General features: G+C 41.9%; 1 protein-coding gene across 4 annotated transcripts in view; it reads right to left on the bottom strand.

Annotated features, from left to right (window-relative positions):
* Positions 1-25,262, bottom strand: part of LOC144679483 (zinc finger protein 236) — a 136,175-nt gene that overhangs the window by 29,902 nt on the left and 81,011 nt on the right. For 3 of the 4 annotated variants that reach the window (XM_078539900.1, XM_078539897.1, XM_078539899.1), the window contains exons 17-23: positions 24,408-24,511; positions 22,906-23,057; positions 21,301-21,486; positions 19,514-19,784; positions 15,515-15,618; positions 10,367-10,726; positions 8,195-8,343 (exon numbers count right to left, since the gene is read on the bottom strand). In XM_078539900.1, coding sequence (XP_078396026.1) covers positions 8,195-8,343; positions 10,367-10,726; positions 15,515-15,618; positions 19,514-19,784; positions 21,301-21,486; positions 22,906-23,057; positions 24,408-24,511 — 1,326 coding nt within the window. The remainder of the gene's footprint in view (positions 1-8,194; positions 8,344-10,366; positions 10,727-15,514; positions 15,619-19,513; positions 19,785-21,300; positions 21,487-22,905; positions 23,058-24,407; positions 24,512-25,262) is intronic. The other variant, XM_078539898.1, reaches the window with a different exon arrangement.

Here is a 25,262-nt window from a genome sequence, read left to right as displayed (position 1 = left end):
CTCGGCCTCTTGAGCCTGCTCCGCCATTCAATAAGATCATGGCTGATCTGATTGTAACCTCAACTCCACATTCCCACCTACATGATAACCTTTCACCCCCTTACTTATCAAGAATCTATTTAGCTCAACCTTAAAAATATTCAAAGACCCTGCTTCCACCGCCTTTTGAGGAAGAGAGTTCCAACGACTCACGACTCTCAGAGGTAAAGCTTCTCCTCATCTCTGACTTAAACGGGCAACCCCTTATTTTTAAACAGTGAGTTCTAGGTTGTCCCACAAGGAGAAACATCCTTTCCACATTCATCCTGTCAAAACCCCTCAGGATCTTTTATGTTTAAATCAAACTTTTAAAGAAATAAATCAGAGCAGGTCTCAGTAAGGATAATAACTTTGTATTAAAGACACAAAAAAATACCAATTATAAAACCAAAATATTACTTCCTTCCCTGCTGCGCCTGAAGATCTGGTCCAAATGATGAAAGTCCTCCTCAAACAAGTGCAATTGGAAGTTGATTGCAACTGAGAGTCGGGGGCATGGTCAGTTTTGTAGGCATGGATTGTTTCAGACAAATAGTTTAATCGAGGGGCGTTAACGAGTGAGAGCACTTGGAGACTTGCGCATATTATACAGTAATACCTATGCCCAAAATTCTGCTATCTTTTACATCATCTAATTTACTGGCTTCTAGACCATGGGCTGAGTCTTACCTATGCTGTCCGCGATTGGCTGTGCACCGCCATTTTACGCAGGTGGGTCAAATAAGGCTCAGCGCCACCTGTGCGGTCTGGGGGATGGGCGAGAGTTGGGGCCTGCGCTCTTTCGTGCATGCGCGCAAAAGAGCTCAGCAATCTTTCCGAGGCACGGAGCTGCCTCAGGGGGATTAAGTTGGTAATAAAACTTTTTAATAAAGGAAGTAAAAAATTATTTAAACATGGCCCATCATGTGACAGTGTCATATGAGCTGGGACGTGTTTGTGAATTTTGCTAAATTTAATTAATTATTTTATACAAGCTTCAGGAAATCTCATCCCGCCCACGGTTGAGGTTTCCTGAAAAATACGAAGGCCGCTTGGGCTCTTTGCCTACCCCCACCCCGCCAACCTTAAGGTTGGACAGGCAGCATAGTTAACAACTTTAATTGCTTTTTTAATGGCCTTGATAGGCCGTTGACAATTCGGCGGGTGTGCAGCCGCCTCCAGCGCGTGCCCACCGAACAAAATATCAAAACGACGCTGGGACGCACACCCGACATCATCTCGTGTCATTTTACGGGTTGGTGTGTCGGGCCCGCCCCCGCACGCCGATGGCAATACTCTGCCCCATGTGTGTATTTGTGGCATAAGTGTGGAGGGCACTCTAGTTTTTAATATTAAATAGCCAGAAAATCGTGGGAAGCCCATCCATGAATTCTCAATATGAACTTGTAGTAGGGAAGTCTTCCACCAGGAGCCCGGTTATGTAAAAATAACCACTAAAAAGAAAATTTAAATGACCATTTACTGATAGCAACGGCTTTAGGCTGCCCTAGGCGAAATTGTCAGAGGGACAAGAAGGTCAACTTCAAAAGGGAGACTAACTCTCAGATGAACAAAGCTAGGTGCAGGAAAAGGTCCATAGAGCACTGCAGAAAATTCCATGTGCCCCTAACAAGTGACACTAATAGATGTTGTAACTACCCATCATTTAAAATCATTACCTATCCAACTGCTTGGAGGAAAGTTCTTTGGGGTCAGGTCAGTGTCAAAATTACATGCCTGATAATGAAACATTTAACAGAGGCAACTCACTGAAGCAGGATCAGCTATCACGACAGGTGTGCAGTATGTCAGAACACAAGGGGCAGAATTTTTCCCCGGTCGGGGTGGGAAGTTTAGGAGCAGGCGCGTGGAGGCCAATTTAAGCCCGCCCAGCGTGACATCCGTAAGGAAGCGCTATGCACTCCCTATGCGGGCAGCGGGCGGTGGGGGGGGGGGGGGGGGGATTCCCAGAGTCGAGAGTGCACTTTGTCGTGCATGCGCGCGAAAGAGCACACTCATCTCCCTGAGGCTAAGTACTTTGTCAATGACCTCAGTTGGCCATTGACAGGTCGGCGGGCACATAGCTGATTCAGCTGAGCCCTTGCTGACCTGAAAATTTAAATGGGGTGGGGTGATGTCGGAGTTCCGCCCGACGTCATCCTGTGTCATTTTACGCATCGGTGAGCAGGCCCCGCTCGCTGACCGGGAAATCCTGGCCAAGGATTCACCATATACTGTTACCCATTACTGGAACTGGAAGGTATTAATCAAGTCACTGGGGGCAGTCTTGAAACCAGTTCCAAATGGACACTAGACTAAACTACAAACCTGCCCTTAAGTCAACACTAAAATGTCAATCCCAATCTAGTGACAAGATTGGTAATGCAAGAAATGAAAAGAAAAATGACACTGGTGTATGTAGGACTGATCTTTTGAAGTACAATGTTGCTACATCTGACATAGTAATACTTGATGCTGACACTGAAAACCTACCCACTCCCAGCCCTGACATCTTGACTTGATCTCATTAGAATAACTCCCCCTTTATTTTGTCTGCTTTGCTTTTAAAACGAACCACTTCTTTCAGCCTTTCATATTTCCCATAAACCAGAAGGCACCAATAATTACCAGAAGAACACTGCTGCTAACAAACAAACACAAGGACAAAGAAGGACCACAATTAAAACAGACAAACACCTTGATCCAAGGCACATAGAACTAATCATCAGGCCATGTTGTGGGAATTAATGAAACTTTGGAGGGTAGTTCCACCCTACTTACAAAATACCACATTTTAGCACTTTACTTACAAAAGAAAAATTCTTTGCTAAGTGTTTTGAACCTAGGCTACAGACAATAAAAAGGCAATGATAAATTTGCACAAGGCAACACTAAGTCCACAGTTATAGTGTGTGCAGTTTTGGGCACTTCATTATAGAAAGAACATTAAAGCCAAGGGGAGCATTCAGTGTAGGCTCACTAGAATGCAGCCAAGGATGGGAAATTCCAATTATGAGGTTTTGAAATACTGGTACTATTCCACTGGAGTAGAGAAGGCCAAAAGGAAATTTAAATGCCGTCTTGACAATTATGAAGGATTTGATTGAGCCAATAGGGAAAGACTATGGGGAGAAATTTGTTCACGTGGGATTGCTATGCAGACTTATTGATCCCCCAGGGTCAGGCAGCACCCATGCAGCGTTCTTCACTGATATCATTGAAGAACGTGTTGTTTGCTCTGGTGAATCAATACAGGTCCTATGTGAGCAAATTTCTCCCCCTCTATTGTCTGGGAATCAGCATTGAGTGGGCATCAATTTAACACAGAGTGTGGTGGGTGAGTCAGAGAGTCATAGAGGTCTACAGCACAGAAAAAGGCCCTTCGGCCCATCGAGTCTGTGCCGGTCAAACAAGTACCTAACTATTCTAATCCCATTTTCCAGCACTAGGCCCATAGCCTTGTATGCCATGGCATCGCAAGTGCATCTCCAAATACTTCTTAAATGTTATGAGGGTTTCGGCCTCTACCACCCTTTCAGGCAGTGAGTTCCAGATTCCCATCACCCTCTGGGTGAAAAAATTCTTCCTCACATCCCCTCTAAACCTCCTGCCCCTTACCTTAAATCTATGCCCCCTGGTTATTGATCCCGCCACCAAGGGGAAAAGTTCCTTCCTGTCTACCCTATCTGTGCCCCTCATAATTTTATACACCTCAATCATGTCCCCCCTCAATCTCTCTGCTCTAGGGAAAATGACCCCAGCCTATCCAATCTCTCCTCATAACTAAAACTCTCCAGCCCAGGCAACATCCTGGTAAATCTCCTCTGCACTCTCTCTAGTGCAATCACATTCTTCCTATAATGCGGATTCCAGAACTGCATGCAATACTCTAGCTGTGGCCTAAGCAGTGTTTTATACAGTTCCAGCATAACCTCCCTGCTCTTATATTCTATGCCTCGTCTAATAAAGGCAAGTATCCCATATGCCTTTTTAACCACTTTATCTACCTGAACCGGCACCTTAAGGGACCGGTGGACATGCACACCAAGCTCCCTCTGATCCTCAGTATTTCCCAGGGTCCTACCATTCATTGTGTATTCCCGTGCCTTGTTTGCCCTGCACAAGTGCATCACCTCTCACTTATCCGGATTAAATTCCATTTGCCACTGATCAGTCCATCTGACCAGCCCGTCTATATCCTCCTGTAATCTAAGGCTATTCTCCTCACTATTTACCACCCCACCAATTTTCGTGTCATCCCCAAACTTACTGATGAACCCTCCTACATTCAAGTCTAAATCGTTTATATATGCCACAAACAGCAAGGGACCCAACACCGATCCCTGTGGAACCCCACTGGACACAGGCATCCAGTCACAAAAATACCCCTCGACCATCATCCTCTGCTTCCTGCCACTCAGCCAATTCTGAATCCAATTTGCCAAATTGCCTTGGATCCCATGGGCTCTTACCTTCGTTATCAGTCTCCCATGCGGGACCTTATCAAAAGCCTTGCTGAAGTTCAAGTAGACTACGCCAAATGCATTGCCATCATCTACACACCTGGTCACCTTTTCGAAAAATTCAACCAAATTGGCCAGACATGACCTCCCCTGAACAAAACCATGCTGACTGTCCCTGATTAATCCCTGCCTCTCCAAGTGTAGACTAATTCTCTCCCTCAGAATTGCTTCCAATAGTTTCCCCACCACTGAGGTTAGACTGACTGGCCTGTTGTTCCCTGGTTTATCCCTTCCTCCCTTCTTGAATAATGGTACCACATTGGCTGTCCTCCAGTCATCTGGCACCTCTCCTGTGGCCAGAAAGCTACTGAAAATTATTGCCAGTGCCCCTGCTATCTCCTCCCTTGCCTCACTCAACAGCCTAGGATACATTTCATCCGGGCCTGGAGATTTATCTACTTTTAAGCCTGTCAGACCACTTAGAACCTCCTCCCTTTCTATGCTAATTTCTTTCATTATATCACAGTCCTCCTGCCTGATTTCCATACCCACATCGTGTCTCTCACTTGTCAACATCAACACAAAGTATTCATTTAGAACCCTTCCCTCATCTTCCAGCTCCACACACAAATTACCATGATGGTCCTTATTAGGCCCTACTCTTTCCTTAGTCATCCTCGTATTCTTAATGTACTTGTAAAATAACTTTGGATTTTCCTTTATTTTACCTGCTAATGTTTTTTCATGCCCCTTTTTGCTCTCCTAATTTCTTTTTTAAGTTTCCCCCTACACATTCTATACTCCTTTAGGGCTTCCACTGTGAGGTTAGGAGAAATATTTTCATACACAAATGCAGAGTCGGACCTTGGAACACTTTGCCACAAAGAGTAGTTGAGGCAGAGGCTATTGTATTTTTTAATGGAAAAATGGATAAATATTTGAAGCAGATGATACAAGGTTATGGGAAGTAGACAGGGCAGTGTGATTAGTTTTGTTATTATGCGAGCAAAAAGCTGACATTGACATGAGGGGATGTGCATTTCTCAAGCTATTACTTCTTCAATATTTCATTCAACCACAAGAAATAAAATCATACAGCACAGGAGACCATTCAGTCCATTGTGCTTGTGCCAGCTCTTTAGAAGAGTTACCAATTAATTCTACTCCCTTTTTCTTTCCATATGTCCCAGCAAATTTTCCTTTGTAATTATGTGTCCAATTCCCTTCAGAAAATTATTGAATCTGCTTCCCCCACGCTTTCAGGTAGTGCATTCCAGATCATAACAACTCACTCATTCCATTAAAAAATAATTCTCATTTGCCTGTCTTTTTTGGACAATTATTTAAATTAAAATTTCTGTCCTCTGGTTACCAATCCTCCTAAGTGAAAATTTCTCCCAATTTACTCTTATTACCCTCTTAATTTTGAATACCTTCCTTAAATCCTGCCTTGAATTTTCTCTGCTCTAAAAGATGGTGAACTCTTCCCCATGTGAATCGGACAATTATTGTGAAATAGAATTACAGAAAATCTCAACCATCGACGACTCAAGGGCTAAATCCATGACTGGTGCTCCTGGTGGGTAATGGCTCACAAGGTGAGCTGGATGGGTAATCGTGGGCCCACCATGCCCTGTTTCTTGTCTGTTATCGAAGAACAACATCAAATTGGATCAGGTGCATGTAGCCCGGTTTGCCAAAGTTGGGGACTCAAGTGACTACCAAATTGGTTTAAGGATGAATTGCCATGGTCTGTAATAGAATGGTTCCAGGATAAAGCACACTGGGACATTGTACTACGTTACAGTGCCAAATAAAATGTAAGTTGCTGTCAATGCTCCTCTCAATTGATGTCACCAGAGAGATTGAGCAGCCCAGAAAATACTATTATGCCACATGTGCTACTGGCGTACAACAGAGAATACTAAACAGATGATAGAACCATTGATTCGGTAATGTACAATGTTCTTGGAGTGAAACTCCTTTATTTCTCTCCACACCCAGATGTACACAATGTTTACATTGTAATCTATAAGGTATTTTGAATTCAAAGTTTGAAGTTCAAAAGGCAGGTTGGTAGGGTCATATTTCTGTATGTTGTGTCATGTTGTGGCCTATGTATGACATTGATCTACTGCTGAAACCCTCACCCATGCCTTTGTTACCTCGAGTCTTGACTATCCAATGCATTCCTGGCCAACCTTCCACATTCTACCTTTTGTTAACTTTTAACTCTGCTGCCCATGTCCTTACACATGTAAACGCCCGCCCACCATCCCTGTGCTCGCTGACCTACAACAGCTCCTGATCAAGCAATGTTTCAAAATTAAGACACTCATTCTCATTTTCAAGTCCCTCCATGGCCTCGCCCTCCCTTTCTCTCTAATCTCCTCCAGCCCCCATAGCCTTCCAGGATATCTATACTCATTTAGTTCGGGCCTCCTGTGCATCTCCGATTTTAATTGCACCACCATTGGTGGCCATGCCTTCAGCTGCCTAGGCCCTATGCACTGAAATTCCCTCCCTAAACCTCTGCACTTCTCGACCACTCATTCCTCCTTGAAGATGCTCCTTAAAGCCTGACCAAGCTTTTTTGGCCATCCTCATATCTCATGTGGCTTGGTGTCAAATTTTGCTTTATGATGCTCCTGAGAAGCGCATTGAGATGTTTTATTACGTTAAAGGTGCTATATAAATACAAGGTGTTATTGCTGACTAAGTTGCCTGTGCATGCTGAATGTGGCTGGTGAAGCTGTGCTTCCCAAACTTTTAAGTAACGCACACCATTAAAAAAAACACAAGGATTTAAAGGGGTCTCTCAGCTGTTAACACTCGATTGGAGCTCCACAACAGCCATTGATGCCTCGGAGCTTGCGACCCCAGCATTTTGTCTTATGACCCAGTTTGGGAAGCCCTGCCTTAGAGATATCTGGCCTGTAAACTGTATGGTGCAATGCCGCTTTTCAGGTGTTTAGGCCTCAAATATGGCTTGCAGGCAGGAAGGACACACTCATTATGAGTCAGAAGTGAGACACTTGCTATATTGCTGTAGGGGAGAAAATTAATCATCGACGATCCAAGTCTGAAACAGGCATTATCCTCGTTCCATATAAGAATGAAGGGCCTGGCATCCGGTTGAGGCTCTCACTGCAAAATTGTGTTGCCCTGATTGAAGCCGGTGTTCAGGAAAATCAGGCATACATGCAGCCTTAAAAGGGCCGCTGCAGGCCACAATCAACAAGGTAAGTGTTTAAAATACCTCAATGTGAAGTTGGGAGGGGCAGCAGTGTTTCTTTCAACTCCACAATCAAACCACACGAGCCACTGCCAGCCATTGCTCCCCTACCCATTCTCCAATATTGGCTCCCGCTATCCAAAGTCCTGTGCCTTCTTTAAAGGACTTACCCGGGGCTGTTACGCTAAGAGCAGCCCCTTCTTTAAGTCCTCTGCGCAGCCTGTTGGTTTGATGATAATGAGGCTGGAAGCGCAATATTATATGTATCTCCACTACCCCCCCAACACTCTCGCCTCACCAAACTTTGAGGCACCTCTACTTGTTACATGCTCTCAAACATGAAATGCAAGGTTCCAATATTTAAATCAAGCACCTCATAGTAATAGAACTTGGTTGCGCTGTTAATGACAGCCCTGTAATGAAAAACAATCTACATCATTGAAATTCATCAAAGCAACAGTGATGACACACACTATACCTGTAGTGTGATGTTGTTTATATTGCTGGGATCAATGCCGGAGATCTGGACATTCTGCCCAACCAGGTTAGCGGAAGCAAGCTGCAACTGTATTCCCTCGAGAGTGGCAAAGCTGGCATCTGTAAGTGACAATGTCAAATCACCTCCGGCTGCCAAATAAATCCAAGTACGCAAACAGGTTATTAAGTGAGCAAAGTGGTACAGAATGTAATAAATGCATTAAAATTGATCAAGTGTTTGCTGCAGCTAACAGATTTGGTGCTTGATAAATGGATGTAAAATTATTTTGGTCAAAGATTAAAAGTATTAATGGAATTGCAGTAACATTCCATAAAGCTTAATTGAAATTAATAGATATTGTTGGATCCAAGAAAGACAAATCAGTGTGTTTCTTTTTAAAATGAGAGAGGCTGAAAGCTGTTGCCAAAGGATTTAGATATCAATGTACAACTATCACTAAAAGCTAGTGCACGGGTGCAAAATATGAAATAGTCAAAGACCAAAAATATTAATGTGATCACAAGCAAATCATAAAGCTGAAATGAATAGATTATAGATATTGTACATTGAAGCCAGCTTGAAAATAGACCTGATTTACCCAAATAAATGCATTGACTTTAAGCATTTCCCAACAGTGCTTATCTGACGGACATTGTGTCACCAGCAGCAGACCAAACCAAACTTTCAACTCTTGATGCTTCACCAGCTCTACTGGCACCAGCTATATGCTTCCCACCCCTCCCAACCCACCTCCTAAAATAATAGTTCCGGCCCAATGCATCTTAAAATGTTTAAATTATTAAAGTTTATTCAGGCATAGCTTAGCACGATCAAAAGGCAAGCAGATAATTGGAACCTGTTAACATATCCACACAGACATCAAAAGCTTAGCTTTGCCAAGGATGCACTATAATCTTTGAAACTCAGTGTTACTTTCTGTGATGTCCAGTTGAAGCATGTGACGTTGTATTCCAAAATAAATTACACTGAATCAACTGGGTACATGTATTCTGTTTGTTAATTATGTTTACAACTGTATTACACTGGGCTACATTAGCAATCGTGAAATAAAGTGATGGAACAAACAGACTCCTCTTCATCCTGGGTGTCTTTAAGGTGTGCTAAAAGTTAACTTGTGTTAAGAGCCACATTTATAGCTCCTGCTGATGCCAAACTGTGGCTGGGTCTCCAAATTTGTTGATGTAAGATTATTCAAGGGTCAGATTAGGCACAAAAAATTATAATCCTAGAAGCAAAGCTAAGCAGGTGCTTTATTCATACTGTGCATTAGGGTTATTTTTGAGCAATGCGTAACAAATAGAGTAAGAAGGTATTTGTGCCAGATCTCCTTATTAAGCTCATTAAAAAGATTTGGTAAAAATATAAATGGACAATTTGTGCGGGTTTTGTTATGCTGGGCATGGTAATAAATCTGTCAAGGGAGTTTATGGAAAACTAAAGTTAAAAAAAATGCTGATGTGAATGGCTGGGCAAGATTCCTTCACATTTAGCATTACAATTCAAATTACACCACTGTCCCTTTAATGAAGGAGGAAATTTATGAATATGAAGATCATCATTAGTCCTTTTCTGGTAATTGTTTTTGCAAATCCAAACATGGATCTACTTCACCAAATAGGTCAAAGATGCTCATTCACCCTGATGAGGATATTCATACATATATATGGTTTTGGGTGGGGTGGGGAGTGTATGTAAGTGATGCACAAGGTATCAGAGTTGAGCAGGACGGGTTGAATGGACAAGGGGGGTCTTTTCCCATTTGTCATTGTACATGTGTTTGTGGAAAAGATTCATGGATAATTTTTTTGAAATGAGCCAAAAATTAAGAACCAGAGGGGGGAAATGATAAGAATTTTTCATTCAAATCGCAACAAGTTATCTGCAATGCACTGTTAAAAGGGCAATGGAAGTAGGTTCAACAATAATTTTTTTTAAAAAGGAAACTGGATAAATATTCCAAGGGGAAAAAGCTGCAGGGCTATGGGGCTAATTAGGTAGGTCCTTCAAACTGCTGGAACAAGTATGATGGACCTAAATGGTCTCCTTCTGTGCTGCCTCATTCTATGAACTTATCCACGATACTTTTTGGTTGTGATAAATGCAATTAAGAAATGCTAAAATATTGAAATGGTTAATGAGTAAAAACATTACCTGACACAGAGACAGGAAGAATAGCTTGTCCAACTAATCCCTGTTGGAGAAGGTTCTGATCAAACTGGCTGGTGAGAACTCCATTGTTAGTGATGTAAACATTTGCAGTAGTCAACAAGTTTACAGGCTGTAAGCTCTCAGTTGATTGACGTGTTACAGGCTTCCGGACTTTCTTTGGCAGTGAGGTGGGCTTAAAGTGGGATTGTATGTGGCTTTTCCTGTGTCCTGAAGTCCGGAAACGCACATCACAATGCGGGCACTTAAAAGGCTTTGCTCCAGTGTGCAGTCGCATGTGAACTTTTAGGCTACCTTTTGTCGAGAAGGGAGAGCTACATACGTGGCATTTGAAGTGTTTCTGACCTGAATTTCAAAAATGCAAAAGTACATTTCCGTATCATTTTAAAAAAAAGAGCAGAAACATATGCACACCCAAAATGGAAACTGATAAGATGCCCAAATATTTAAACATCATTGCCAAAGAACTATGATCTTACAATGTGAGACGTTGAATTTTCTAATTTTGCTATTAACTTTCCTGTCAACTTCATAAATGATACAGCCCTATCATGAATTATTCACATATTTATAAATCAGTTCATCTTGATTGAGGGGGGTTTAAGAAATGTGCAGAATTTCTTGGCCAGTGTAAGTGATTCTGCCCCCTTCCGTACCATTCCATCAGATGAATACTTCTCACCAAAGGATATCACCAGCTATTTTCAGAGCTGCTTTCAATACTTCCCAGCAATGGCTAAAATTACTTACTGCATTCTTACCTCATTGACACAAAGGTAGATATTGTCTAAAGCTCACATCCTAAGGAAAATACAGAGAATTTTGTGCTAGGGCAAGTTTGAATCTGACATCTGCTCAAATTCAGCCCTGGACGAAATCTCTAGGATTCACTGGTAAATTTGCACCAGGCGCCCTTTTCTGATACATTTCAGGTGCAAGTGCTTTAACTATATCATTAGAAGGTGATTCATAATCTGAATCAACCAACTCCCAAGAAAGGAGCAAAGAAAGCCTTAAAGAAACCTGCAGCAAAGGGCGCGAAGAAGTGGCGAAGGTCGAGGAAGGAGAGTTACTCCATCTACATACTGATGAAGCAGGTTCACCCCAACACTGGCATCTCCTCCAAGGCTATAAGCATCATGAACTTGTTTGTGAATGATATTTTCGAGCACATCACGAATGAGCTACCCGCCTGGTCCATTACAACAAGAGCAGGACCATCAGCTCCTGGGACATCCAGACCACTGTGCTTCTGTTGCTGCCAGGGGACTGGCTAAGCACGCCGTGTCAGAAGGGACAAAGGCTGTGACCAAGTACACCAGCTCCAAGTAAAACTCCGCTATCGACTGAAAAACACATTCAAAACATTCTCACAACTACACTCATGAAGCATCAGTGGCAGTACTTGACTAACAAGGAAGTCAAAAGGTTATCGGGGGTAGGCAGGAAAGTGTTGATGCCACAATCAGATCAGCCATGATCCTACCGAATAGCGGAGCAGGCTCGAGGGGCCGAATGGCCTACTCCTGATCTGTATGTTTGTATGCTAGCAGAGATGTGAACTGAGTGTCAAATCTGACTTCTTAGGTTTTATTGCTGGACTTTAAATAAGACACCAGAACTCTTTGTAAGCAAGATGCTTACACCTGAAAATAGATCCAATTAGGTTTGGAATATACAAGGGCTATGCCAATATAAGGTCAGAAATGGGGGTGTTCGCTGACAATTGCACATTGTTCAGCACCATTTGCGACTCCTCAGGTACTGAAGCAGTCCATGTCCAAATGCAGCAAGACCTGGACAATATCCAGGCTTGGGCTAACAAGTGGCAAGAACATTTGCGCCACACAAGTGCCAGGCAATGACCATCTCCAAACATGAGAGAATCTAACTATCCGCCCTTGACATTCGATGGCATAACCGTTGCCGAATCCCCATTATCAACATCCTGGGGGTTACCATTGACCAAAACTGAACTGGACTAGCCATATAAATACTGTGGCTACAAGAGCAGGTCAGAGGCTAGGAATCCTGCTGCGAGAAACTCACCTCCTGATTCCCCAAAGCCTGTCCACCATTTACAAGGTACAAGTCAGGAGTGTAATAGAAACCTCTCTGCTTAGCTGGATGAGTGCAGTTCCCACAACTCTCAAGAAGCTTGACACCATCCAGGATAAAGCAGCCGACTTGACTGGCACCTCATCCACAAACAAACCCTCCCTCCACCACCAACGCAGTGGCAGCAGTGTATACCATTTACAAGATGTTCTGTAGAAACTCAACAAGGCTCCTTAGGCAGCATCTTTCAAACCCACAACCATTACCATCTAAAAGGACAAGGGCAGGAGATGCATGGAAATACCACCACTTGGAAGTTCCCCTCCAAGCCACTCACCATCCTGACTTAGGAATATATCGCCGTTCCTTCACTGTCACTGGGTCAAAATCCTGGAATTCCCTCCCTAACAGTGCTGTGGGTGTACCTATGCCACATGGACTGCAGTGGTTCAAGAGGCAGCTCACCACCACCTCATGGGCATTAGGGATGAGTAATAAATGCTGAACCAGCCAGCGATACCCACATCTTGTAAAATGAATTAAAAAGAGTTGATCTTCCTTCAAGTCCCTATGTCTGCACCCCGATCCCAGATTTTCCCTAGGTCAATGAAGCCCCGCATGATTCCAGGCCTGCATTCGGTAGATGCATGGTGGAGGGAGGGAAATAACTGTTGCAGACTTCTAAATCCTATAGCAGCGAGGCATAGTGTGTAAAAGAGGCAACATTGATTTTTTTTAAAACACCATGGGTTGGGCAGTTGAACTGGTCACCCTGTATTTTTATGGTCCAGGAACCAAACTTGCAATTCACTTCATAAGAACAGGAGGCAATCATTCAACCCCTTGAGCCTGTTCCGTCATTCAATCTGATCATGGCCCATCTGTATCTTAACTCCACTTATGGTGCTTTTGTTCCATAACCTTGAATACTCTTGTCTAACAAAAATCGATCAATCACAGATTTGGAATTTTCAATTGACCCCAAACTTTAACTTGGTTTTAGAGCTGGCTTTTGAAGGATTGAGAAACATTCCATTTTTCTTGAGTAATCGCTGCAATTGTGTGGTTTTGCTTAAATGTGAATGAGTTAAGGCATACTCCACTGTGTGCGGGGGCCAAGCTGTATCAGCCAAAAACAACAAACAAAATCAAAAATAAATTAAGGGGAAGCAAATCAACATACAGCAAAACGGAATGGAAGGTTTTCTTGACTGGGTTAGCTGAAAAGGAGCAGACGGAGGCTCATGTGGTGCATAAACAGGAGGAATCTGTTAGACAAATTGTCTGTTTGTGCGGTACATTCTTTGTAAACAGATTTTTGGGGGAAGAGAGTTATAGATTCCCACATCCCTTAGTGTGAGAAGTGCTTCCTGGCATCACACCTAAATGGAGTGGCTCTATTATGCCCCTTGGTTCTGAACTCCCCAGAGTCAGGAATAGTTTCTCTCCATCAATACACCCATTCACATTTGAGACAATATATTGTACACCCAAAATCAGTTTTAATGAAGGTCGTACAATTTATTCTATTACTATAAATATTACAAAATATCACCAAAACGTTCAAGCATACACTGGAACATGCCATGCTTTGCTTGCAGTTTCAAGATGGTTTAATTTTGATGGGCTTACTTCTGGTCTGACTATTGAACGAAATGTTTAGCAATCACCCTGAAATTGCACCCATTAATCAGTTCTTCCAAGTGAAATTGAACAGCGTAATTCAACAATCATACTGGTACTGCCACAACCACTAGCACATTCCTAAACTTTATCAAATAGAAATGCATCGCCAGTGAGCTTTTACTGGTAGCAATGCGAAGATGCAGTTATTCTTCATTCTTTTTTAAATGAGGAGCCTTGCTTTTATCTTTTTCCTGAAAGAACTGGCTGTCCATAATAAGTTGAGGCTGGTGCAGTAATCATACCACACTTTATGGGATATTAAATCAAAATGTGACAGTTCAGCCTGGTTGCTGATTGCACCTCAGTCCATTTGTTAAGTTTCCCAAAACACGGCTGAATCCTTCACTTCATTTCAAAAAAATGGCAACTGACAAATTAAGTTCACGACCCACTTATCGACACGAAGGTAATCTGAAGTGGCAGTTTCACAAAGCATCCACTTGCTTTCAATTTCAAGCATTCAAGTACCTGCTATATTTCACCATGAGGCAAGTTTTAAATCTTCAAACCTCAGCTTCAGGTATTGGCAAGTGGGTAGCAGAAAACTGTTCGTACATTGCTCCCAATTTTCCATCCATTTAAATTTTAATGATTGAAAGCATGAGCAGTGCAACTAGCACTCTTAACTCATGAAGCTTGGCACCAGAAGCACTGAAGGTGAAAACTTCCCTCTCTGCTTGCAAGAAATTATTAGCGCGCAAAATTTTGCAGTGAAACTGTCCAATCTCATTACCTTCAAACAAGCCTCCTTATATAGTTGTATCTGTGCAATAAGCAAACGTGGCTTGTAGGTTTAAAGCTTAAACGCAAGCCACAATACCCGTTTAGAATTAAGTCTACAAATACGTAGAAACTGGGCATGTGTACTCTGCTAGACAATGGTCTTTCATCTCTTACATGTCAATTCAAGTCTGGCCGAGACTGATTGAATGGGTGAAACCCTCGGTGTCTGCTGGTTGTGATGGTCTTATGAGTAGGCAAGCAACCCAGTTCCTACTGGCAAAGGTCCACAATATTCCCCCTTTTACGCAGAGAGAGAACACAGGATGGTTGGTATGGAAAATGAAATATGCCACACTGCTGAAGTAGAGGATGCCGCTTGGAGATTTGGTCTCAGCCTTAGTGTTGGGACAGAGTACAAGGAGCTTTATTACACATCTATGCATACTACACTGGATCATGCTCTTCACCATAACGGACACAAAAAAACCTATGAATGTAGCTGATTTGAAGGGCAATGAGAACTGAAACAAGATGAACAATTAGTTTTACGTTTGCAAATATAAGCTTTCTGGTAAATTGCCTCCCTGTTTTATGGTTCCCATCATCCGGCATGGCTTCCAATATTCTCCCTCTCTGCAATAACTTAATGGAAAAACCATCACTAACCTGTGTGGGTTTTTAAATGACAGTCCAGTGTCGACTTGACTGTAAAACTCTTTCCACATTCATCACACTTAAATGGCTTCTCTCCAGTATGGATTCGTATATGTCTAGGTAGGATGAAAAGACATGTTTTATCAGCTCTATTTAAATGATCAATGGTGGATATTTCCAATTTTAGAAAATATTTAGTATTTGAAAACATAGAATAAAGTGACAGAAGTCTGAAGATTTAAGAGCTTTGAATCAATCTGATAGCTATTAGGTCGGGCACAGTGTTATATCATTTTAAAATATATTTGTTGAAAAACTCCCCCCGTTTCATGGGAGTGTGTAAAATGTAAGAAACCAGTCTCACATTGGCAAGTCCATGTTGCAAAACTTAACACCAGTCAAGAAGCTAAGATAGACTTAGAGAAAGCTGTGGAAGTAGCTGGGGTAAATGTCAGACACACCCAGACTACTGTGGAGCTATGATAACAGGGGAGGAGGCTGGGCAAGTTATTCTGGACCGTTGCTGACATGGCTCCAGAAGAAGCTAGATAGATTTATAACCTCAGCAGTCAAAATACAATATCATCAGTAGCAATTCTGTTCACGCTGCATATCATGGGCTTCAGAAACACAATCAAATGGAAGGAGTAACACTGCACAGAAAACAGTAGATGGGGATGAAACAGGTGCAGGAAAATTACTGATAAGGATCAAAAGGAAGTCAGAAACCACTGGAGGAAAGTTAAATCAGAAAATCAATCAGAAGAGGAGCGCAATGTGGGACGACACGGCAAACTATAACTTTGCATTTCGAAAACCTTATATGCACAAGTCAGAATATCTGCAAACAGTAGATGCGCATTCATGCCCATGTGCAGGGAAACTACAAAATTACAGGGTAGAAGTGCCAATTCTAAGAGAAATCTGATCAGGACACGAGGGCACTCACTGAACGCAACCGGCAATTGCTGTCAAATTGGAAGCAGTTTGTGTTGTGCAACTCTAGGAATTGCAATTGCAACCAATTCATTTTCTCTGACTGTGCTGGATTCATCCCACAGTCTATAGGTGAGCATCGCAGCAAAAATCATTATTCTGGCTTATTTGGAGGGGGAAAACATATAGATAGATACACAAACAAAAAGAAAAATAAACTTTGCAAGACTATGGGGAAAATGGCAGGGGAAGTGTGCAGGGTCTAATTAAATAGCTGTTACAATGAGCTGGCATAGGTACACTGGGCAGAATTGCCCTCATTCTTTGCTGTAGGACTATATGCTTAAAGTTGTTTGTCTGTACTGGTGATCCTGGATGGCCCGGTTTCAATCAACTTTAGTTTCTGGCCCCTCGGAAACAGTGCAAAGGGACAAGAAGGGCAAGAGGGGCCTCAGGGCCACTCTTGCTTATTCTAGGTTGAAGCTTGCATGGTCAGCAGTGAAACAGGTGCTACGAGGCACGCAGGTGAGGAACTTTGGACCCCCAGTCAAACTAGTACTGGTTTCCTCTAACTAGCCCTGACAGGCAGAAGTCTATAGCACAGTCCTGCTTAAGAGCGAGAACAAATGAGGTAGTCTTACTTTGAAAGACGAGTGGGTGGGGGAATATCACAGAACTTTATCGGGCAATTTGCAGAAGAGTTTTGCTCTTTTCCCTCTAATTTAGTTTATTTTTCAATTTCTTTTTAAACTGGAAATGTTCAACATTACAATCATTTTATTGGGTCTGAAGAACAGAGATAATTACAGATTAACTTGTCCACTACGATGGCAATATTGATGTTCAGGTACTAAATTATCTTAGGCAAATATAAATTAAAGAAGCATGTGAATTTTAAAATATTAATACATATTTTATCAACAGTTTGTTTTACATATCAAGCCAATTAAGCAGGCTAACATCTATGTAATTAACATGCGCTCAGTGCCGCTTAACATTTCTACACCAAGATTTGACTTTTTGATGTTTCCCACAGGATACTGAAACCATGGAGGATATCACAGCAATAAAGACAGTTTAAATATTGATGGATAGCACAGGGTTTCCCAAGTGCTATCTTTGGGTATTGGAGAGTTTGTTTGTTTTAGACTTTAGAGGTTTCAATTGGCTGAAAGTCAGATTTTCACGAATGAAAGCTTGAGTTTGTTTTGAAAAATGCTCCCAACTCTAAAGAGACAGTAAAAACAGGGAGGGAAAATAAAGCAGGTAATAAAAGGGATAAGAAATAAGTGAATCAGGAAAAGTAAGTTAGAATGTACGTATAGAATTGGGAAAAATGTAAACGATTATAACTATAGCAACAAAAAGGAAGAGGGAGAGAATGGAAAAGGTTTGACAAGGGGTGGGATTTTCCGCACCCGCCCGCCACCGGGATCTTCCGGTCCCACCGCAAGTTAACGGAGTTCTGGCTGGGGCGCTGCCTCACCCGCGGCGAGTCCCGCCCGCAACAGGGCCGGAAAATCCCGGCCAAGGAGTCTCCACAACTACTCAAAACTACATTTGTCTTAAATATTCATTTTTAAGACAAAGCTATGCCTGACATCGGGATACTTTTATCACTGTAATGTTAGCATCTGCTTCAGCATCAGTCTCTCAGGTGAAAATTTCTATATTAATTCTTAAAAAGGAGGTTCAGAGGCCAACACTTTCTCAATCTACCATTGATTAAACTTTTTTTTTAAATTTGCGATCGAGATAATTTTGTGATGTATGCAAACTGGGAGCCCATCCTGTAGCATATTCCAAATTCATAAAAAGAATTCTAAATAGTAGAGAACATTATTCCAGAGTGTCATAAGTCTGTTGATGAAAATAATTTTTCTCCACATTTTTGTATGGGTTTTGTTTTCGCCTAATCAACCTCAATACTTGGGAGTGGAGTGCTTTCCATTTTGTCACTTAGTTTTAAGCAAAAGTCACACATTCGGCACAGATCAGTTAGGTGCATTTTAAGAGTCTGTCTATTCTGTTCCTACAAGCTCCATGCAACTGACAACCTACACCACATGGACAGAAAACAGTTCGTTACCATCTTCTTAAGGGCAACTGGGGATGGACAATAAATGCTGACATTGCCAGCGGCACCCACATCCCATGAACAAACAACTTATTCCAACTGATGTCAAATCAGCATCAATTTTATGCAGTGAACTCATAAAACCAGGAACTAGACTAAAATTCCCCAAACTCATTTTATGTAGGACTACACAACCACATAAAAAGATAATCAGAGTTTTATTCCATCAGTTTGGTCTGGATTTAAAACCATCTGCCAGTGATCACTTTATTATGTTCCCCCCAATACCATGCTCTATTACATTGAGTGGGTGAACAAGCAGCTGTCTCCCATAACTGGACATAGGCTGACAACAATGCAAGTAGATGCCTTTAAATTATCCTTCCCTCACAGTGAGGAAGTACCTCACTTACTGCTTAGTCCCTCTCCCCCAAAATTAAGGTGTTGCAGGGCACAAACACACACTACCATTCAAAAAGAGACACATCTGGATTTACATAAAAATGCCTCATTTGACCTCCCAAGTAGTTTGCATACAACAAATTACTTTGAACTACTGCGATGCAAGCATTGTGCCATTTTAAGGGCAGCTAAATCCTATGTACAGCAATGAGATTAATTTTTTTAATGGCATTAGTTGAAAGACAAACACTAACTGGGTCTCCAGGAGAGTTCCTCATTTCTTCAATTGACCATTGGACCTTTAACTTCCACCTGAACCATTGTAACTGTCAGATCGGATATTATACTGAAGTGTCAGCTTGGATTATATGCTGAAATCCTGGAGCGGGGATTAAACTTTTAAAGCAGGATTTGAACCCACAACTTTTCAAAATCAAAGACAAGATTGCTGTCGAGTCAACTGGGCAATTAGACATACGTTTGCGTAGCAAAGTCCAATGTCAAAAGGAGAAGAGAAGGGGAGAGAGGAGAGAATCATCTGCAGAGAAAATGGGCTGCATACAATAAAGCTAAACTGAAAACAAGTCAATTCTCACCTAACTAGGTCACTTGGCTTTTTGAAACTCTTTGTGCAAAATGAGCATTGGTTTGCATGTTTCGGCTCCTCCTCCACCTCTGTGTTCTTATCCTTGATCTCACTGACCCGGTCCTTCTCTGCTGCCGATTGGACTAATACTTTTTCCGAGACTGTGGCGTCTAACCGCGTTTCGGTTTTGGCCAGTTCCGCTGTCTCCTCTTCTGTAAACGTGATGATGCCAACCCGTGACCTTCGCACAACAGGCCTTTCCAGATTTTCATCTTCTTCATCTGGATGATAAGACAAAGAAAGAGAAGAATTTGTATCATACTTGAAATAGATTCCACTCTCAATGAAGAAATCATCTGAAGTGTAGACTGCCAACAGGTCCAGGGAAATGATGGGTCACCACAAGTTGACTGGTTTACAGTTCAACGCTGAAATATTTATTACAGTAATAAACACTCTCAAAATTACCTTTATTACTTACGTGGAAATCCTAACCACAAAAGCTCTTTAAATCAATTTTAATTAAAATTAAAAACAGCACCCAACATGAGGTGCTGGCATCCATTTTTCCACTTCTTTTCCATTCTTCACCAACCATTGGAAAAAACCCTAAACTCAATTAACTATCCTGTTGCTGCTTCTTTCTCCTGGTTCCTACAATCCATTTTGAAAGTGGGAGAAATTTTTGAAAATGCTTGCCTGGCAAGGAAGTAATATGACTTAGCCAGTATTAAACCAGGGGAGTGAATATTGGCGTAATCAGATTAATTGTAATAGCAGTTAAATGGGATGATGATATGGATGAGTAAATTGAAGCATTGCAAGCTCCAGAGCACAAGTAATCACAACCAAACATGGAAGTTTTGTAGCAGGCATGTTTTGTGACACCCCATTCACCAAACTAAATATTCACTCCCTCCGCCTCCAACACACAGTGGCAGCAGCGTGTACTATATAGAGATTGCACTGCAACAACTCACCAAGGCTCCTTCCAAACCCACGACCTCTACCACCTAGAAGGGTAAGGGCAACAGATGTATGGGAACACCATCACTTGCCAGTTCCCCTCCAAGCCACTCACCATCCTGACTTGGAAATATATCGCCATTCCTTCACTGTTGCTGGATCAAAATCCTGAGATTCTCTTCCTAATAGCACTGAGTGCACCTACACTCAATGGACTGCAGTGGTTCATGCAGGCGGCTCACCACCACCTTCTGAAGGGCAATTAGGGATAGGTAATAAATCCTGCCCTTGCCAGCAAAGCCCACATCCCACGAAAGAAGAAAAAAAATAAATGCTAGTTTTGCTTAAGATAGGTGTCACATTTTCAAGAATAATGAAGAATATAAAAATTGGATCATTTGGCCATATGCTCGCTCAAGCCAGCTCCACCATTCAATAAGATCGTGGCTGATTTTCAACCTCAAGTCCACTTTCCTGCTTGATCCCCTTATCCCTGGATTCCCTTAGGGTCCAAAAATCTGATAATCTGCATCCCTTTGGGATTAGAGAATTCCAAAGATTCATAACCCTCTAAGAGCCCTGAAGAAATTCCTCTTCATCTCAGTTTTAAAGGAATAAAACCTTATCCTAAGACTGTGGGCCCTAGTTCAAGGTTCTACGTCCTGGGGAAACATCCTCTCAGCATCTACCTTGTCAAGCCCCCTCGGAATCTGATTTGTTTCATTGAAGGGTGTGGAAATAAGGAGAGCAGATGATGAAAATTTCACTGTCAGTCCTTTCTTTAAATAAAACTGAGTACGGCTTAGTGTTCTGAGACAAAGCACTCCATACCTCCAACTCCTACCGTTACTTGATGAATCTTCATGTGCCTCTTGCAGTGAAGTGATGTTCGGAAAGTGTCATCGCAGAACGGGCACTTAAAAGGTCTCAGACTGGTATGAATTACCATGTGCCTTGTAAGGCTCCCATTGGTAGTAAAGGTGGCATCACAAACATTGCATCTGTAAGCTTTGATACCTTTAAACATATGAGAGACATATTTCCAGATATCTATAAATGTTAAAATATGCTACATCAGTGGAATCAAAATGACTGATGACAGTGAAGCTGGTGTTGACATTATTAATGTGTAGTCACACTACATGGGGTTAAAATCCAAAATCATGCAGCACAGGGGGGGGGAGGCCAATCAGCCTATCATGCTTGTGCCAGCGCTCTGAAAGAGCTATCCAATTAGTCTCACTCCTCTGCTTTCTCCATAGCCAGCAGATTGATCCACTTCCCTTTCAGAAGTTATTAAACCTGCTTCCACCTAGTTGATTGCCAGAAAGATATTAGTCATTTTGTCTCAGTTTGGTTTCCAAGTGAGAGCGACAAGCAGTTCTGTTCAGATAAGTGTTTGATTGGTTCTGAATTTTTTATAAATAAATTAATTTCTCAGTACGTTTGATTCAAATTGTACAGACAAACTGGGGCAATTTATGCCTTGCTATCACTTGATTTCCAGCTAAAGCCAGGATGACAGTGGGACCAAAAATGTGCAGAGGACCGACCCACTGATCTCCTACTGATCATCCACTCACCCCAATTTTCAGGTGAACCTCAATCTAGTTGGCCAGAGGTCCCACCAGGAACAGGCAAGGTGTGAAAATTGGGCTCAGGTGATACAGCACAAGGATCCAATGCCATTTCTGTCTCTACCACCAATTCAACACCTCATGCACAAACCATGGGCAGCAAAAGTGGGAGGCAGCAATTTCTAACAATATTTAACGGACTCATTCCCTGCATTAAAGTTGGAAGCAGGTCTGATGCTCATTTTTACTATTGCATAGGTCTTTTTCTGAGCATTATGAACTTCACTATTTGATCTCCTTGCTGCTGTGGGCACTACAAATAAAAAAAAATCTCTGACACTGCAAACCACTGCTCCCTTCCACTTTGACACTTACAGCCCTACCTTTTAGGGGGCTGCCGGAGGCCCATCAAGATCGGTTGCCTTAACAGATTTCCCACCCTCCCAATCGGCAAACTGCCTGTAAGGAACACGATTAGTGCTAGCAACTCCAATTCTGCTAACCAATGTTAATAAGGTCCAAACCACAAGAACCAAATCAGGCCAACTCAACAACAACTGGTGCGTTGTGCAGACACCCTGCCCACCAACTGCTCAATGACATGCCTGAAACAAACACTGTCCACCAGCAAACCCATTACCAAAACAAAAAATCACCAAAGTTGGCTGCGTTAATTTTATTTTCCAATTTGTTTGAGTGGGAGATGCTTGCACAGAGAACAGTTTGGTTTGCAGGCTCGTGCAGAGCCTGAGAAGTAAACATTACAGGGTCTAACATATTTAGGTGGGATGTCCTGAGGTCATGAAAGGCATTATAAACAAAAATTCTTTCTTTTTTGCCAATTTGCTCAAACCAATACCTGTGTGTGTTCGCTGATGTGCTTTCAAAACTCCTGAGGATACAAAACATCGGCTGCACTGCAGGCATTTGAAGGGCTTTTCACCTGTGTGAGAACGTACATGTTGCTTCAGATGGCTTGATTTCTTGAAACCTTTGGTACAGAACTCACACCTGGGAAATGAAGGGGAAGAGAGTCAGTCATCAGCATTCTTCAAAGGCAAATACATTATTTAGCTTCAAGGAGTATCAATCGACAAAAGGAATCCTTGTTTTAGAGAACTTTAAGGCAGCACAGGGAGAAAATTGAACATGATTAACTGGTGCCACTCTCACAAAAATGATAGTAGTTGATTTAAGGACAGGCCTTTGTTATAGGCAAGAGGTCCCATCACATTAATGAGTAAACAATACAGAATGAACTATGGGCATGGCTAGGCCCATGGAACCAGTCAGGTGAGGCATCAGGCACAGTACCAAGCAAAGATGAGGAGAAATTTTTTTTTGAGAATGATGGAGAAAACAATCAGCATGGGTGACACTCTGGATTATATATTCCAGGTTTGAGATTCCTATTACTTCAGATGGTGGTCAGGAGGGGCAGCAAGTTCTAAAAACAGGGTCAAACATGAATTTAAAAAAACAAGAGTAAACACAGTTGTGACCAACACTGAAGGATTAATGTATACCTGGTATCACTGTAATTGGACTTTAAAAACGTCACCACTTATCTACTTAAAAATTCATGTTGTTGCCTTTCATTTACATTTTGTACTTGATGCTGCACTGATTTAAACACAGACAGGTTGAAATTCCTCTGAACCTTCAAGGGGGTGGAAGCGCAACAGGATCAGACTTCTGTTTGTTGCTTTTCCATGGCATTACTCCCCATCCCAAATCCCAGAAAGGCATCATGAGACCAAGTGGTCAGCTACATCTCCAGTGGTACAACTGGAGTGACCCGCCTGCTGATCTGGCAGGAATTAAGAGTGGTGGTGCTGCTGTTCCAAAAGAAGTTGAACCTCGATTGGGCAAATGTTGGTTGGGACACCATTTAGAAGGAAACATTATCTGGCTGCTCCCTCCACATAAGCTGTGTGGTTCTAGCATCTTCTACTGTTGGTTTACCTGGAGAACAACTCTGCTCTTTCTTGAGTAGTGCAATAGGATTTTTCTAACATCTCTTCGGACAATGTAGTTGAAACTTGACGCAGTTATGTGGTCAAATCCTGACTCTAACCCGTGACCTTCTGATTCAGAGGCAAGGATGTTACCATGGAGCCAAGATTAACACTAAAGGTCTTATCCATAATGAGTGACTTGGCCAATACCTGATCCGATCCTTCACAATTGGTAGGCCGCTACGTAAATACCTATCTTTCTTTCCAGCTAAAAAAAGGACTCTCTTTTTTTCTTTTAAGAGAACAGTGGAAAATAAGATAAGACAAACAAACAAACCTGAACCTATCAGCAAGTCTCTAATACATGGGAACAAGCTGTAAAAACACTTCCACTGACTCTAACCTGTAAGTTCGTCTAACTTGGTCCTCACTGTCGGAATGGAAGGCTGAGCGATGGCTTTGAAGATGTAAGTTTCCCGATGATGGTTCATGCATAAGTCGGGTCGTCTGCAGAACGTGCATGAAAAAGATACAAAAGGAATTTTTAAAAATCAGTAATGAAATGTTGAATTACGCCCATTACAGTGTTATGATATGCTGACAGTATTACAATACGAGTGATTTTCAACCTTACTGAATGGATACAGATTTCATTCACACCAATGCACAGTATTCCACATATTTCACAATAACGAGGCTGGAAGATTTTACAAAGAGGAGAAATCCAACACATCCATAGAAGGTGATAAATGAAATATTGTATTAGCCAATAAGGAGATTTCGATCATTAACAGGCAAGTTTTTGCTTGCTGGCTACCAAGTATTCAAAAATTAGTTGAAATAACCTGGTCCAGAACCTAAATTAGTGTACAAAGTACACAAACTGAAGTAAAGTGTACAGTGTAGAATTCTAAGATTAAGAAATGTCAAACACAAAAAGGTATCTGCTATATCAATTTCTACTGGCAAAAATCTGACTCAATAATTTACTACTTAATTTCCTAATGATTGCTGAACTTTCATCAGTTTTTTTTTGCAGGTACAAGAATCTAAATTCCTAATTCACCCCACCCATGCCACCACAGAAAAGAGATGTTGCCTACGATCTCACTTCTATTTTGCATAGAACACTTCCCCATTCCTCATTTTAACTATCAAGGTAGTCATATTTTATATCTGTCAAGATTTTGAACAGCATGTAATAAAGAGAGCTAAAATCCTCTCCCTGTTTTAACACTACTTGTCACATGCTGGTTTA

This window comes from Cetorhinus maximus, chromosome 4 (assembly GCF_964194155.1).
Source record: "Cetorhinus maximus chromosome 4, sCetMax3.hap1.1, whole genome shotgun sequence".
NCBI lineage: Eukaryota > Metazoa > Chordata > Chondrichthyes > Lamniformes > Cetorhinidae > Cetorhinus > Cetorhinus maximus.
Note: the sequence above shows the minus strand (reverse complement) of the source record. Positions and strands in the feature narration are given on the sequence as shown.